Source organism: Carcharodon carcharias, chromosome 13, assembly GCF_017639515.1.
Source record: "Carcharodon carcharias isolate sCarCar2 chromosome 13, sCarCar2.pri, whole genome shotgun sequence".
Taxonomy (NCBI): Eukaryota; Metazoa; Chordata; class Chondrichthyes; order Lamniformes; family Lamnidae; genus Carcharodon; species Carcharodon carcharias.
The window spans coordinates 61094022-61110913 of NC_054479.1; the positions used below are offsets into that span (position 1 = coordinate 61094022).

Sequence of the window (16892 nt, forward strand, 5' to 3'; positions counted from 1 at the left end):
ATGGTCTACACCGTATCCTCAGACTGTGACCCATGGTTCTGGACTCTCCCGCCATCGGGAAATCCTTCCTGCATCTACTGTGTCTAGTCCTGTTAGAATTTTATAGGTTTCTATCTCGTAATAAAGGATTGCATTCCATTAGTCTTCTTGATTACATGCTGAACCTGCATACTGTTTTGTGACTCGTACATGAGAACACCTAGATCCCTCTGCAGCTCAGAATTCTGCAGTCGTTCTCCACTTAAGTAATATTCTGCTTTTTTATTCTTCCTGCCAAAGTGAACAACTTTGCATTTTCCCACATTATACACCTTCTGCCAGATTTTTACCAACTCACTCAACTTCATTGTGATGAACGTATAATAATCATTAAAATGGTGCAGGTTTATTGTGAAGATGATTTATGGGTTAAGTATAGTTGGGTCTGTGTGTGATTTAATTACTTTTTGTAGTTAAGTAGGCTGCAAGCTTTAAATAATCAAAAGAAGCTAGCTGCTTGACATGCTCATGAGTAAACATGGATGTTGACTTAGAATGTAAGGTGTGAAGGGAATTTGCATTTTTAGATAAATGAAGGGATATTTGGATTTCAAAGGGATCTTAGTCTGTTCAACTAGTCAGATATGCAAGGCTAAGGAAGGTTTATTTTTTCCAAAGGTTACTGACAATATATAGTGGCAACTTGAAAGTTTTTATATTATGAGGAAGATACAGTTTCAAAGACATATGGAACAATATAATTTAAATATTAGAGAGAGAGAGAAACAAAGATAAATGAGAATGAAAGGCTGTGTGTCAGAAGGCCATGTGAGATCTAACAGGAGTGTGTGAAATAGCCTTAATGAAGCCTCTAGCATTTTTGCACAAGTCTGCTATCTAACGAAACCCAAGCTGGAGAAAAGCCATTTGGAATTCCACTGCCTAGGGTATTGTGTTAAATTATTGAGTTTGTTTTAAATCTAAAATCTATTGTGGATTGTTGCCTTAAAGGGAGTGTAACCGGGAGTCAGGTTAATTAGGATTTTTAGGGGTTGTTAAAGTCGTAAATGTACTCTTATGTATGTGCTTGGCATCATTCATTTTGTTAATATATATCTTAATTTAGTTTTTTTAAATCTCTAAAGGTCTTGGTGAACTTATTACTTCTGAATTCAGTGCACACATCTCATAATAAATACAAATTGCAAAACCGTTGTGATAGCACAACCAAGTTTCCCTCGTGGAATTGGTGCACCTGGCACACATCATCTGCCACATCATAACATTATCTATATCTTGTCTGCAAACATCATATGTCTTCTTCACAACTTTCCTACCTATCTTTGTGTCATCTGCAAATTGAGCTACCATGCCTTTGCTCCCCTCCTCTAATTCATTGATGTAAATTGTAAAAAGTTGAGGCCCAGCACTGACCCTTGCGGGACTCCACTCGTCACATCCTGCCAATAAGACAAAGACCTATTTATGTATACTGTTTTCTGCCAGCCAGCCAATCTTCTATTCAGACTAATATGTTACCCCCTACACTATGTGCTTTTATTTTCCGCAATAATCTTTGAAGTGGCACCTTATCAAATGCTTTCTGGAAATGCAAGTGCAGTTCGACTACAGGCTCCTTACTCCTTCAAAGTGCTCTAATAAATTGGTTAAACATGATTTCTCTTTCATAAAACCACACTGACTCTTCCCGATTACCTTGAGCTTTTCTAAGTGACCAGCTATAACTTATTTAATGATCGACTCTAACACGTTCCCCATGACAAGACATCAAGACAACTGGTCTATAGTTTCCTGTTTTCTGCCTCCCTCCCTCCTTGAACAGAGAGGTTATATTTACTACTTTCCACTCTGATGGAAACTTTCTAGAATCTATGGAATTTTGGAAAATTATCAGCCCACCTACTACCTAATTAGCCACCTCTTTTAAGGCGCTAGGATGAAGTCTGTCTGGACCCAGTGACTTTGTCAGCCTGCAGATACATCAGCTTGCTCAGTATCACTTCCCTGGTGATTCTAATTTCATCAAGTTCCTCTTTCACCTCCACCTCCTGATGTACAGCTATTACTGGAATGTTTTTTGTATCCTCTATGGTGAAGATAGAAACAAAACATTTGTTCATTTCATCTGCCATTTCCTTATTATATACTATTAACTCCCCATTCTCACTCTCTAGAAGACCAATGCTCACTTTACCTACTCTTTTCTTGTTTAAATACTCTTGCTATCCATTTTTACATTTCTAGGTAGCTTCCTCTCATACTCTAATTTCTTTCTCCTGATTAACCTTTTAGTCATTCTCTGCCGTTCTTTATATTCTGACCAATCATCTGACCTGCCACTCACCTTTGTGCAGTTATATGCTTTTTCCTTAAGTTTGATGCTTTCCCTAACTTCTTAAGTTAACCACAAATGGTGGGTCTTCCCTTTAGATCTCTTTGAACTAGTATGAACTAATATGGAGAAGAGCAGAGGAGTTACATGTCCTGGCCATATCCTGTCCTCAATCAGCATCACTAAAACAGATTATGTGGTCTGATCACACTGATGTTTAGGGGAGATTGCTATGCACAAATTGGTTGCTGTGCTTTTTCTACATCACAACAGTAACTGCACTTCAAAAAGTAATTAATTAACTGCAAATTGCTTTGAGAAATCCTGTGGATGTGAAAGACGCTATATAAATGTGAGTCTTACTTTCTTCTTCTGGCACATGTCCCAGTTTAATTAGGGTAACCTGATAATCAATGCATTTGTGTGGAAGACTATAAATGCAAGCACTATCTGTGTATGAAATGTGGTGTGATGTTCACTACTAATATAAAATTGTGCATATTTTCTGAAATTATTTATTAAATATTACTGGATTGCATTTTTGGCCCTAAAATGTTGGTGCAGCATAGATCGAATTGATCACACTAAATTAAGTTGACATTGGGAAATGGATTTGGGTCCTCAACTTCTCCCAGATGACAATGTAATTAGAAACTTAGTCTATAGCATTGGTAAATACAGGACTCAAATAAAGAATCTAAAAAGAAAATGTATAATCTCTTGAGAATAGATGGATTTTAAATTCAAGTGATCAATCTCCACAAATTTGGCTGAACTACTTATGTAAATTTGAAAATAAATTTCTAATACTGTCTTGTCACATTGCATTCTCACTATCAATAATGCAAAATTATACATAAGTCTGTAATAACGCATCATTTTTATTCATTGTTTGAAAATGCACTTGATACATGCAGTATATGGAAATGTTTTACCGCTGGTTCATGAGAGAAGCCCACAAGGAAATCACTGCTTATGTTTATGCTTCTTGATGAATTAGTGAATGCCCTTTACCACAGAACCATCACATTGGGCTGCCTCATCCTATAGATATTCATACCTGCTGTTGATACTGTCCAGAAGATCCTTCTTTCGCAATGATTCTAACAGGAACCCTGGTCTTCTTGGCTGTAATCTTACCGGATGTACAAGGGGTCTATTAATAAAATGGAGGACTGAATTAATTTTCAAAAGGAGATGACTGCCATATTCTTTCCTCTAAATAATTTATAATTAAGTTCCTTTTTGAATCATTTCAGAATACTGTAACACAGGTTATTCACTGGACACTCTCAACCCATTACAACCCTGTGCTAATGTTGTTCCTGGTCCATTTAATGAGGAATTTGAATAATATAATTTACCACAGGGTGAGGTGTCCATACATACTTTACCACATGATGTTTGAAAATGCTGTCCCGCACACATGCTGCTAATTGCCAGTCTGTTTTAAATCTCTGATTTTTGGTGAGGGCGGAGTGCATAAGACAGTCTTTCTAAGAGTTATTGTTCTCCTCCTTCTTCTGTAGTTCTTCCCACACTATCTCTGACTGGGGGAGGGTGGCCTATTCTTAGACTCTCACTAATATCAATTGAAACCTGCCTCTGGATGAGCAGAATAAATGCACAGCATTTGCACATAGAGAACATTACAGTCCATACTCATCTGTTGCTAGAAATGTTTCTAAGGTAGTGAGAAGATGATTACAAAGGCGATGGTGACTTGTGTCCTGGACAGATGACACATAATGAGCATGATCCTCAATAACCGCACTACCCTCCTCAACCTTCTCCACTATGACATGAAAGAGCTCCACCAAGTTAGTAAAACACTATTTGCCATTGACAAAATCCTGTTGGCTTTTATTTATTAGCCCATACTTTTCCAAATACCAATTAATTTTGGCTTGGATTATTATCACCACCACCATGAGGCTAACTGGCCCACAGTTGCCCAGTTTATCCCATTTGCGATCCTCCAGTCCTCTGGCACCACTCCTATATCTAAAGAAGATTGGCAAGTAATGGTCAGTGCCTCCACAATTTCCAACCTTAGTTCCCTTACCAACTTATGATGCATTCCATCTGGAACGGATGGCTTTTCTGCTTTGAGAACTGTCAACATTGTGAATACCATCTTTTTATCCTATCCAATTGTCACCTCCTTTACTGGCAGAACTCTCTTTTGTGAAGACAGATGCAAAATACTCTTTAGTACCTCAGCCATGTTCCCTCCCTCCATAAAACTATCTCCATTTTGGTCCCTAAATTGGCCCGACTCTTCCTTTGACAGCCCAACTACTAATTACATGTTTTTAAAATTGTACAAAATTTAACTATTCTTCATTTGTCTCCTATCTCCCCTCTCAATTAATCTCAATCTTTGCTTTTATAGTTGTACCACTCACCTGCGTAGTAGTTTAAATCTTGCCCCATTATCCTGTATACCCTCCCTGCAAGGGCCTGGATCCAAATTTGGTTCAGCTGAAACATATTAGAATGTCTAATAACACAATCATCTCAAATGCTAATCTCTGTATTCCTTCATACATTATTGTTCCTATATTTGGTGATTGGAGCTAAACATAGTATTGCAGATGGGAATTTGCACAATACTCTTTACAGCCTCATTGATAACCTCTTGTACATGATGCTACTATTACCTGACCTCCTCACTTCCTAAAACAGTTTGAATTCATTTTTTTTAGATTGGCAAAGCAGAGTTAACATTACTTTTGGAAAGCTATTCTATCCGTTCATGAGAATTCTCTCTTATAACCTTTAGGTTTCTCCACACACGCTCAACCAATGGCCATTTCAGATCAGTAGCAATGTCCTATAGTACCACGAGACAATGTCACTGTGTCAACTTTAGACTCAAAGGTGTTATCAAACAGATAGAAATGTAAAACAAAAACAAAAACAGAATTACCTGGAAAAACTCAGCAGGTCTGGCAGCATCGGCGGAGAAGAAAAGAGTTGACGTTTCGAGTCCTCATGACCCTTCGACAGAACTTGAGTTCAAGTCCAAGAAAGAGTTGAAATATAAGCTGGTTTAAGGTGTGTGTGTGGGGGGCGGAGAGAGAGAGAGAAGTGGAGTGGGGGTGTGGTTGTAGGGACAAACAAGCAGTGATAGAAGCAGATCATCAAAAGATGTCAACAACAATAGAACAAAAGAACACATAGGTGTTAAAGTTAAAGTTGGTGATATTATCTAAAAGAATGTGCTAATTAAGAATGGATGGCAGGGCACTCAAGGTATAGCTCTAGTGGGAGTGGGGAGAGCATAAAAGATTTTTAAAAAATTTTTTAAAAATAATGGAAATAGGTGGGAAAAGAAAAATCTATATAATTTATTGGAAAAAAAAGGAAGGGGGAAACAGAAAGGGGGTGGGGATGGGGGAGGGAGCTCACGACCTAAAGTTGTTGAATTCAATATTCAGTCCGGAAGATGAGGTGCCAAGTCGGAAGATGAGGCGTTGTTCCTCCAGTTTGCGTTGGGCTTCACTGGAACAATGCAGCAAGCCAAGGACAGACGTGTGGGCAAGAGAGCAGGGTGGAATGTTAAAATGGCAAGCGACAGGGAAGTTTGGGTCATTCTTGCGGACAGACCGCAGTTGTTCTGCAAAGCGGTCGCCCAGTTTACGTTTGGTCTCTCCAATGTAGAGGAGACCACATTGGGAGCAACGAATGCAGTAGACTAAGTTGGGGGAAATGCAAGTGAAATGCTGCTTCACTTGAAAGGAGTGTTTGGGTCCTTGGACGGTGAGGAGAGAGGAAGTGAAGGGGCAGATGTTGCATCTTTTGCGTGGGCATAGGGTGGTGCCATAGGAGGGGGTTGAGGAGTAGGGGGTGATGGAGGAGTGGACCAGGGTGTCCCGGAGGGAGCGATCCCTACGGAATGCCGATAAGGGGGGTGAAGGGAAGATGTGTTTGGTGGTGGCATCATGCTGGAGTTGGCGGAAATGGCGGAGGATGATCCTTTGAATGCGGAGGCTGGTGGGGTGATAAGTGAGGACAAGGGGGACCCTATCATGTTTCTGGGAGGGAGGAGAAGGCGTGAGGGCGGATGCACGGGAGATGGGCCGGACATGGTTGAGGGCCCTGTCAACGACCATGGGTGGAAAACCTTGGTTAAGGAAGAAGGAGGACATGTCAGAGGAACTGTTTTTGAAGGTAGCATCATCGGAACAGATGCGGCGGAGGCGAAGGAACTGAGAGAATGGGATGGAGTCCTTACAGGAAGCGGGGTGTGAGGAGCTGTAGTTGAGATAGCTGTGGGAGTCGGTGGGTTTGTAATGGATATTGGTGGACAGTCTATCACCAGAGATTGAGACAGGGAGGTCAAGGAAGGGAAGGGAAGTGTCAGAGATGGACCACGTGAAAATGATGGAGGGGTGGAGATTGGAAGCAAAATTAATAAATTTTTCCAAGTCCCGACGAGAGCATGAAGCGGCACCGAAGTAATCATCGATGTACCGAAGAAAGAGTTGTGGAAGGGGGCCGGAGTAGGACTGCAACAAGGAATGTTCCACATACCCCATAAAGAGACAGGCATAGCTGGGGCCCATGCGGGTACCCATAGCCACACCTTTTATTTGGAAGAAGTGAGAGGAGTTGAAGGAGAAATTTTTCAGCGTGAGAACAAGTTCAGCCAGATGGAGGAGAGTAGTGGTGGATGGGGATTGTTCCGGCCTCTGTTCGAGGAAGAAGCTAAGGGCCCTCAGACCATCCTGGTGGGGGATGGAGGTGTAGAGGGATTGAACGTCCATGGTGAAGAGGAAGCGGTTGGGGCCAGGGAACTGGAAATTGTTTTTGTGACGTAAGGTGTCAGAGGAATCATGGATGTAGGTGGGAAGGGACTGGACAAGGGGAGAGAGAAGGGAGTCAAGATAACGAGAAATGAGTTCTGTGGGGCAGGCACAAGCTGAGACGATCGGTCTACCGGGGCAGTTCTGTTTGTGGATTTTGGGTAGGAGATAGAAGCGGGCCGTCTGAGGTTGGGCGACTATCAGGTTGGAAGCTGTGGGAGGGAGATCCCCAGAGGAGATGAGGTCAGTGACAGTCCTGGAAACAATGGCTTGATGTTCAGTGGTGGGGTCATGGTCCAGGGAGAGGTAGGAGGAAGTGTCTGCGAGTTGACGCTCAGCCTCCGCGAGGTAGAGGTCAGTGCGCCAGACAACAACAGCACCACCCTTGTCAGCGGGTTTGATGACAATGTCAGGGTTGGACCTGAGAGAATGGAGTGCAGTAAGTTCAGAGAGAGACAGGTTAGAATGGGTGAGAGGAGCAGAGAAATTGAGACAACTAATGTCGCGCCGAGAGTTCTCAATGAAAAGATCAAGAGAAGGTAAGAATCCAGAGGGAGGGGTCCAGGTGGAGGGAGAATATTGGAGATGGGTAAAAGGATCCGTTGAACTGGGAGAGGACTCCTGCCCAAAGAAGTGAGCCCGGAGACGAAGACGGCCGAAGAAGAGTTCAGCGTCGTGCCGAGCCCGAAATTCATTGAGGTGAGGGCGTAAGGGTATGAAACTAAGTCCTTTGCTGAGCACTGAACGTTCAGCATCGAAGAGGGGAAGGTCAGGGGGTATAGTGAATACATGGCTGGGGTTGGGATTGGAAGATGGGGTGGGGACGGAGGGACAGGCAGGGGTGGAGGGTCCTAGATGGGTGTTGGTGTCGATGAGTTGTTGGAGCTTGCGTTCCTTAGCACTTGAGAGAAAGAGAAAAAGTTTCTTGTTGAGGCGTCGGATGAGCCGAAGGATAAAATGAATGATAGAAATGTAATTAGTTAACTTACAAATTGCTGAAATCCATGTCTCCACCTGACAGCATTGGTGGTAAGCCATCATATCTAATTGGATTTGGTGCAGTCTTTGAAACCCTTTTCCTAGATTCACTCTTCAAGATTCCAGTTTTCATACTGACATCTTTCTCTTCACAAACCTCAGCAATTGGAAGCTTGAAAGCCACAGTTTTTTTGCATGTCACAGCTGTAGACTTGCGCTTCAACCTCTCCCTCTTGCAGAGTGCTCTTTGCTTCCAGATCATAGCACAGCGATAGACAACCTGATGGCGGCTGTAAGCAGTCTAGGGAGACGGATTTAAAAATTAATAAAGGCAGAATTAAGCAACACATGTTATAATTATTAGATTTCTTAATCTTCCAAGTATCCACCTTGCGCTTGGTGAGCTTTATCAACAGAACAGAATTCACTTGGTTCCGGGCAACTTAACTGGAAAGAAGATGCCAACTATTTTGGTTCACATTCGTGGCTACTTCTTTTTGGTACCTACAGTGTCATCTCTGGTCTTCTTTCAACAGTCATCTGCTTAGATTGGATGACTCCAGAAGTTCATGCTAGCTCAGGGGAATAGGCCAAATCTTGTGGAAAATTAATGCATGTTAACAAAGCACATTAATGCATTAATTGACCAGCAAATTCAGGGGTTAAAAATAAACTGTGAATTGAAAATCTCCAGAACTTGCTGGTCAACTTATGCCACTCTGCAAAAACTGCACATCGGCCTTAGCCCCCACAATATTTTTAAGAACCTGCTGTATTTGTACATTAATTGTCCATCAAATCACAGAATTGTTACGGTACAGGAGGAGGCCTTTCGGCCCATCATGTCTGCACCGGCTCACGAATGAGCATTATGACTTAGTGCCATTTTCTTATCTTTTCCCATAAGCCAGCACACTGTTCTATTCAAATAATCATCTAATGCCCTCTTGAATGCCTCGATTGAACCTGCCTCTACCACATTTCCAGGCAATACATTCCAGACACATTGGGAAAGAGGAAGGGGATAGTTTGTCTTTGTCACAATTACACAGGATGTCATTTATGACTTTAAGAACCATTTCTATACTTCAGTATCCTTTTCAGCATCATATCAATTATTAGTGCAATACCAATCAACCTTTCTGGTCAAGAAAGGGAACAACTTAAACAGTTCAATCTCATTACTGCATGTAGCAAATGCTTCTTAGAGATTTGAAAAATTTCAAATTTGTGAATTTTTTTTTTTCCTTCTCTTAATTCAATCTTTCTTATCCTCTCTATTTATCCACAGACAAATGTTTGTCTGGCCATGAGTACAACTCAAAAGTGCATCTCTTAATCCCCTGAATTTGCTGACAAATTTGTGCATTAATAGCACCATGCCTCATTAGGTTACCATTACTTTTCTAGCAAAATTCAGCCCATTCTTCCCATTCTACAGATTTGAGTGCAAAAACCTAGGCTAATATTCTAGTGCAGGATATAGAAATACATAGTATATAACACAAAAACGAAGGAAGGGCTGCACTGTTGGAGGAGCTGTCTTTCGGATTAGACATTAAACTGAGGCCTCAGCTTCCCTCTCAGGTGGACCTAAAAGGTCCCATGTCACTACTTGAAGAAGAATAGGGGAGTTATCGGACCGGTGTTCATTTCAATATCTATTCCTCAACCAACACCATGGAAAACAAATAATCTTATCACTATTATATTGTTGTTTGTGAGAACTTTCTGTGCTTCTGACATCATAACAGTGACTACACTTCAAAAAGTACTTCAGTGGCTATAAAGCACTCCTGGGATCTCCATACGTCATGGAAAGGCTCTATATAAATGGAAGCTTCCCTTTCTGAGTCATTTCCACTTAATTTCCAATCCTTAAACCTCACTGGTTAAGGGGATACACGAACTAAAGGGGGACAGTTGGGGGGGGTGGGGACAAAGAGGAGAGGGAGAGTGGGGAGGTGGGGGGGTGAGAAAAGAGGCGGGGAAAGAGGGGGGAAGAGGAGAGGGAGAGTGGGGGGGATGGGGGGAGGGGGAGAAGAAGTGAGAAGGGGGGAGAAGAAGTGGGGGGAAGGGGAGGGGGAGAAGAAGGGGGGAGGGGGAGAAGTAGGGGGAGGGGGAGAAGGCACAGCAGGAGGCGGGGGGGAAGAGCGGGACTTGGGGGGAGAGGGTTCTGCTTCAGGCACACTTACCTTCATCTGATGCTCAGCTGCAATTTGGCTGCGAAACTGCATCATGTCAGAGGTGTAATGAAGAACTGCAGCCACCCCTGTTCTTAGCAGGTGACTGCGATAACTTTCCACTGCTTTTGCAATGCGTACCTTTTTCCTGTGCCGCTCCTGTACATACATAAGCCAGGCATCAAACACCTGGAAAGGAAACATGCTGGTGAAAATAGAGGCCTTAATTACAAGAAGAGCACTACTTGAGCTTCTTCACTTCAGAGACGAAACAGGCTCTGGGGGAAGATATGATCAGGAGCTTAACACATTGCAATATTTAGTAACAAAGATAAAAGTTCTGCAAAGGCAATACTTGATTATTAGTATTAGAGGTTGCTAGCAGCTAACAGGAATGCTGTCAATGTGAAGTGGCATGAATTACTATTGCACGAGTATTCCAATCTTTCACTTGAGAGCTTTCATGTCTCAATCAGACAAGGTCGCTCATTTAGATTTTTATTTTCTCAATACTAAGTGGCTTCCTTATTTTTCTTACCAAAGTTTCTTATCTCAAAATATAATACATTGAAATTCATTTGCCAGTTACATACCCATGCTGCAAGGTCATTAATATCTTCTTGTAATTTGTTGCACTCCTCTGCAGTGTTGACTATCTATCACAAATTGATGTCATTCTCAACTTTAGAAAATTGTGTTTCTGATTCCAAAATCTAAACCATTAGTGCAAATTGTGAACGACATTTGCTACAGCATGATCCATATGGAAACTCACTTGTCACCTGCTGCTACTCTGAATAGGTCCCTTCATTCATACTCTCTGCTTTCTGTCTTTCAGCTTGCTAACTATCCATTCTACCAATTGTGCCCTGACTCTGCATGGTATGACGTTATTCCTTAGACTATTTATTATACAGTACCTACTCAAAGGACTTATAGAAATATAGATATATTACAGCTACTGCATCACCCTTGTCTACTCTTTCTGTTTCCACTTCAAATTCAATGAGGTCAATGAAGCAGGACTTTCCCTTTTGAAATCCATGTTGACTGTTTATTATAAAACTAGCTTTTTTTCTGATTTAGTGAGATTTTCTTTTCCCTGCAACTATTAAGCTGAGGTGTATATAATTCCCAGGGCATATCATGTCAATCAATAGACAAATTACTTGCAGCAACTGAGGAGCACAATTTCCTCTTTTTTATATATAAACGAAGGTTAATTTGTCCTACTTTCACTGGGTTTCAGCAGATGTATTTCATAATGGTGGGTCTACCAGATTTATTGGTGAATTTGTACAATACAAATCAATTAGGAGTGAAAGAAAATGACTAATTACAATGTCCTTGCAATATCAGTCTTTTCACATTTCACAAGCTGCTGTATTACCACTTAACTGGTAAATGAATGTTACATAGTTACAGCACAGAAACAGGTCTTTTAGACCAATAGTTCAATGCCACTGTTTACATTCTACAGGAGCCTCCTCCCACCTTTCATCTAACCCCATCCACCTTTCCTTTTGTTCTTTTCTCCTTCATGTCTTTATCTAGCATCTACTTCAATACATCTTTGCGACTCAGCTCAATTACTCCTTGAGGTAGCAAGCACCACATTCCAACCACTCTCTGGATTTTCCCAGCATTGAAGTGTGTAAAACTTTCCCAAGTCAGTAAAAGGTAAAAATTCAGATCTGACCAAAACCCCGGGACCATGACTGACATTTGAAACATACAATGAATTTCCTGGGCTGGGCTGGAGGAGGAGCAGGGGTGGGTTTGTGATAGACAATAACTTCATGGTCCTATATCACAGGTTGACCACTGCATACACCTTAGAGGATGTGCGAAAGTGTTTCAAATCAGAAAGGAGTAAAGCAAAAGTAACAACGTCTTAATATTGAGATGGAAATATACAAGGTGCCAGCAGTCAAACCATGACACCGTGAAGCAATAGTGAATTTTACTTTGGGTGGCCGTAGTATCATTTGATGTTTACTTTAGACGTGGGGTCAAAGTGTCGAGGAAGTCGCTTGCTGCCATTATAGAAATGACTGTTGCAAAGTATTCAGATGGTTTCGGCAGTAATTTAAACTAGTAAGCAAATTAGCAAGTAGGGGCCAGGAATTGGCAGAGAATTTATGATTTGAGTCAGCAGCTGAAGTTACACAATAAGGAATGGATACCATAAGCCTTTTGCGCTAGCTGGGGAAGGCTCTTCGGCTGCACTCATTTTCTTCTACACACAGGCACTAGCAGGCACCTTTTAAAATATTTTCATACAAAAAAATACTTAATTTACTAAGAAGCTAGCCTGTGCATACCAATGAAAATCATAACGACTCAATATAGATTTTTTTTAAAGCCAGCATTTGCCACCATTACTGAAATGCTTTTTTTTTTAAGGTAAATTCATTTTCAGCTGTGGTAATAAAACTACACCAGGTTACTATCTTAAACACATCAAGAAATACCTTCTAATAGAAAGAAAAAGTGTTCTATTGTGCTTCCCAATTGCTAAAGTTCAAGGACGATGTTATCTGTGAACATACAAATGACGTTTTGGCAGAAACCTGAACTGTGACACAACCACCACAATTCTAAACACATGTTGGGTACGATTTCCCAATTGTGCCAGAAGTGAAAGCTCTACACTAGGAAATTTATCTATAAAAATCCTAAACTTGGCTTGCACTAGTCACATCACATTTTTCAAATGATGTTGCATCTCACAGCCTTTCTACCTACCATTATCACAGTTGATGTCACATACTTGGATTTTCAAACAGCCTTTAGCAACTACCAAACAATAGACTCCTCTATAAGAAACAGTCCTGTGGGTTTGGCAGGCAGGTCTCAGGTTAGCTTAAGAACTGGTTGTATTCTCAAAGTGAGATGGTTTTTATTAATGGTAGTGGTTCTCTACAGAGACCAGTTACTAGGAGAGTCTTACAGGGATCAGCGTTAGGCTGGAAACTCTTCACAGTCTATGTTAACAATCTATATAAAGATACTGGAAGGACTATCTGCAGGTTCACAAACAATAAAAAGATCTGCGAATGTTAGGACCTTGGATGAGAAAAATGCCTAGTCATATCAAGATGCATTGAGGGAAGGGCCTGGGCCTAGCAACTGTCATTTAATATGGATAAGTGCTATGGTAGAGTTATGTAAGTGCAGAGGACCAATATTACCTAAAGTACACTATACAGGGGTCCAAATTAAAGACCGTTGAGCAGAAAAGCGACAGAGTTTTATATTACATGAATCTAATGAGGCTCACAACCAGTGCTATGAAGCTATAGCAAAGGACAATCCAATAGAAAACAAAAATCACTATGGTGTCCTTGTCTAAAACCAAAAATACTGCGGGTTCGATTGCTCTTCATCAGTATTGCAAATCAGGTTCATAGCAAATCAGCATAACATTTGAAAGGAGAGATGTGACAAGTGCAAGCCATGTGCAGAACTGCTATAGATAAATTTCCTAGCTTATCTGCAAATCATGTCGTTTAGGGCTAACAGGAAGCATTGTATTGATTCAGAGGTAACTTGCAGCAGTAGGAAGAGATGCTGTTGATGGCTAAATTTGGATAGTGTCAAGTTGGACTACAGAATGGGACAAAAGAGAGACAATGCTGCAGGATAGTGCAGTCAACTTTTTCAACTCCTTGGAAGAGGTTAAGGACCAGACAGAACAGAAAGAATTTGAGTTGCTCTACCTTGAAAAGAGACTAAAAGGGAAACTCACTAACAGGAGGGAGGAGGCAGCAGCTGAAAGCATGGTCCCCAACATCCCAACTGCTCAATAATATGGTGCCCCCACGACATGAAATCAGCAATCTAGAAGGTGAGAAATGTTTAGGGTAGAGTGTTGAACAGTTTCAATGCTTTTTTCCCCCAGAACTTCAAACTTATAGATCATCTACTGTACCAAGAAGTGCTCTTAAAACCAATGCACTTTTGATACAGCAAGTGGTAGCTTTTGCATGGGCGCTGTTGCTGTCTTTGTTCTTCATCCAGAGTTCCGCCTGGCACCTCCAGTTTTTATAACATTCATTATTGTAAACGGAGTGTTCACATCTTGCCTGAAGGTTATCAGTAGCAATCAGTTTTGTTCCAGTTTAACTTGTTCCATGATCCAGCTGATCAGCATTTACTGTCAGTGGGTCAGAGTCCTGCAATAATCCCACTGGAGCATTACTGAAGATTACCCATGGTGGTAAACAAGTGCTGTCACTTGCCATATATACTCACCTTCTAATTATAACCCGTGTTTCGAATGCGATGGAGAAAATTAGACTCATGTTTGTGAAAGTTTAGATGGGAATTAAAAGTTTAGTTCTTGTTGTCTCTTACCTTCTCCTGAAGTGAGAGAGACCAATGCCATAAAGCTATTGCAGTCTGCTTGTCCTCGCAATGTTTTGCCAACAGCTGCAGGCAAAATGAAGTAAATCAAATGAGATTTTGTATGAACTGCAGAGGTGTGCTGTGAGAGAAAAGCTAGTAATATACATATAAATTCAATGCAGTCTTCATTCTACTGTGTTCTGACTACTTTCCCTATCGTTTATCTCTGAGTGAAGAGAAGGAAAGGGCAAGATGTTTATCAGCAAGGCAAGTTTTGCTTGTCTGAGGAAAGTGACTCACCAGGTATATCACCCAAATAGAAATTTTTCTTCCTGTGCATGCCTTGGCAAGTGTTGGCAAGCTATTCCACCAAGCAGGCAGAAAGAACATTGCACCAAGTCCAATTTTTTCCTTTCCTGTACACCTAAGCCCAGGTTAGAGGATCAGGGGTGGAAACCATGGCTGATTATTTCCTTTTGTTCATGCTTCACTGTTTCTCCAGACTCAATGTAGACAGAATCAGAAAGGGATGGATACTTCCTTAAAAATTAGTGGCAGCACCGAGTTGTACCCATGAACTAATCCTTTCAACAGAATCGACTGTAACTGAAGAATCAGTGGCCAAGAGGCTCCAAACAATAGCAGTCAAATGTAGACAGAATGGAAATAGGGAGGGAGCAAAAAGGCAAATTGCAGGATTATCTGAACTTTTGGAGCAGATTGGTGTGTTACTATGTTGCTTAAATTAAACTCAGATAAACGTAAGGGATGAATGAAATCCATGCATATGAAGTATCCTATTTACTTCTTACTTTTACTTTCCAGTTTGTGAAGTAGCATCTACAAAGTCGCTGTGCTTGAAACCAATCTCCTTGTCTCTGTAACAACTGGAAAACAACCAAGAACAAAAAATTTGCATCTGTCTCTTTTACAATACAGGCAAGCACAATGAAAATCATTACCATAAGATATCATAGGTCAAAAACATGGGAAAGCTTTCTCCCTTTCCTTCTTAGTGGCAAACAGTTTCACAGATGCATGCAACTGTCAAGTGGCTATTCTTCATGTATAAACCCACATAATGCCACCAAACTATTCAGCAATGAAGGATATTGCAGGCATTCCCAATCCCACTTGGATCAAATCCACATCCCATGACACTATTTGTGGAAGAGTAGCGCAATTTCTGCCGGCGTCCTGGCCAACATTTATCCCTCATTCAACAGAAGAACTGGCTCTTTATCACAATGCTATTTTGGAATTTCCATACATGCAAACTAGCTGCTGCATGAGCCTTCATTTCAAGGTCAATTCATTGGCTATGAAGTGCTTTGCGACATGAAAGATGCCAGATAATTAGAAGTTTTTTCTCCTTTCCATAAATGGCACATTTCTGGATAGTGATCAAACACATGATTATTTTTCCCCATTTCTTAGCTTAGGGGCTGGAGGGTTGATAGTTACATGGAACCGTGAAAATGTCAGGAGCAGAGGTTAAAACTCTTCGACAAGAAACTTTGATGATTAATTACTGTGCTGCTGTGAATAAGGTGGCATAGTTACAACATTATTTTGACTCTTCTGAGCATGCACAGACTGCACTGGTTAAGACTACAAGGAGGCTGTTACTATTATTAGCTACAATATGCCAATGAGTAATTTCATTTTTCACAACTCTGCTTACAATTCAGCACCCTGCAGCTGGCCAGTTTGATAATCCAATCCACAAGCTCATCATGGATATCATTTGTGCAACTCTGTAGCTGATCTGCAACACTTGGGGTTAAGTGACCCAGCAGAAACATAATGCATCAGGCAGGCAGAAACAAAATCTGGCCTGCCTGTCCCTGGCCTTTGGAGAGCTTAAGCCAACGAGCCCAGTATGGACATCAACTGAGCAGAGCCTGGGGCTTAAGTTATGAAGATGCCTCTCCTCAATACTGCTAAATACATAACACAGGCTCACGGTTGGAGATGGTGACTGCCAATGTCTGTTAAATCATACCCCAGGATGGCTAATCCTCTTCAGAGAGAAAACTGGAAACAAAAAAAGAAAGCATGCTAAAAGCATTCCATGAAATTTCTGAAGAGCTTTGTAGCTTATGCTACAAATGAAAAATACGCTATGCCTTCAGTTAGATGAGCTGCTGGTAGTCTACAGCCAACAGGCCATCAGTGAGGAAGTAACAGGTCAGCTGGTCAAAGAAGAAATAATTTAGAAATTAACTCAGAAAACAT

The 16892-nt window shown here is 41.2% G+C and overlaps 1 protein-coding gene across 6 annotated transcripts in view; it reads right to left on the reverse strand.

Moving 5' to 3' along the window:
• Positions 1-16892, reverse strand: part of sfi1 (SFI1 centrin binding protein) — a 151414-nt gene that overhangs the window by 43931 nt on the left and 90591 nt on the right. For all 6 annotated transcript variants that reach the window (XR_005944702.1, XM_041202035.1, XM_041202037.1 and 3 more), the window contains 5 exons: positions 15467-15541; positions 14664-14738; positions 10317-10493; positions 8133-8422; positions 3393-3488 (listed from right to left, as the gene is read on the reverse strand). Coding sequence is in view for 5 of the 6 variants with exons in the window: in XM_041202035.1 (XP_041057969.1) it covers positions 3393-3488; positions 8133-8422; positions 10317-10493; positions 14664-14738; positions 15467-15541 (713 nt within the window). In the remaining variant the exon portion in view is untranslated. The remainder of the gene's footprint in view (positions 1-3392; positions 3489-8132; positions 8423-10316; positions 10494-14663; positions 14739-15466; positions 15542-16892) is intronic.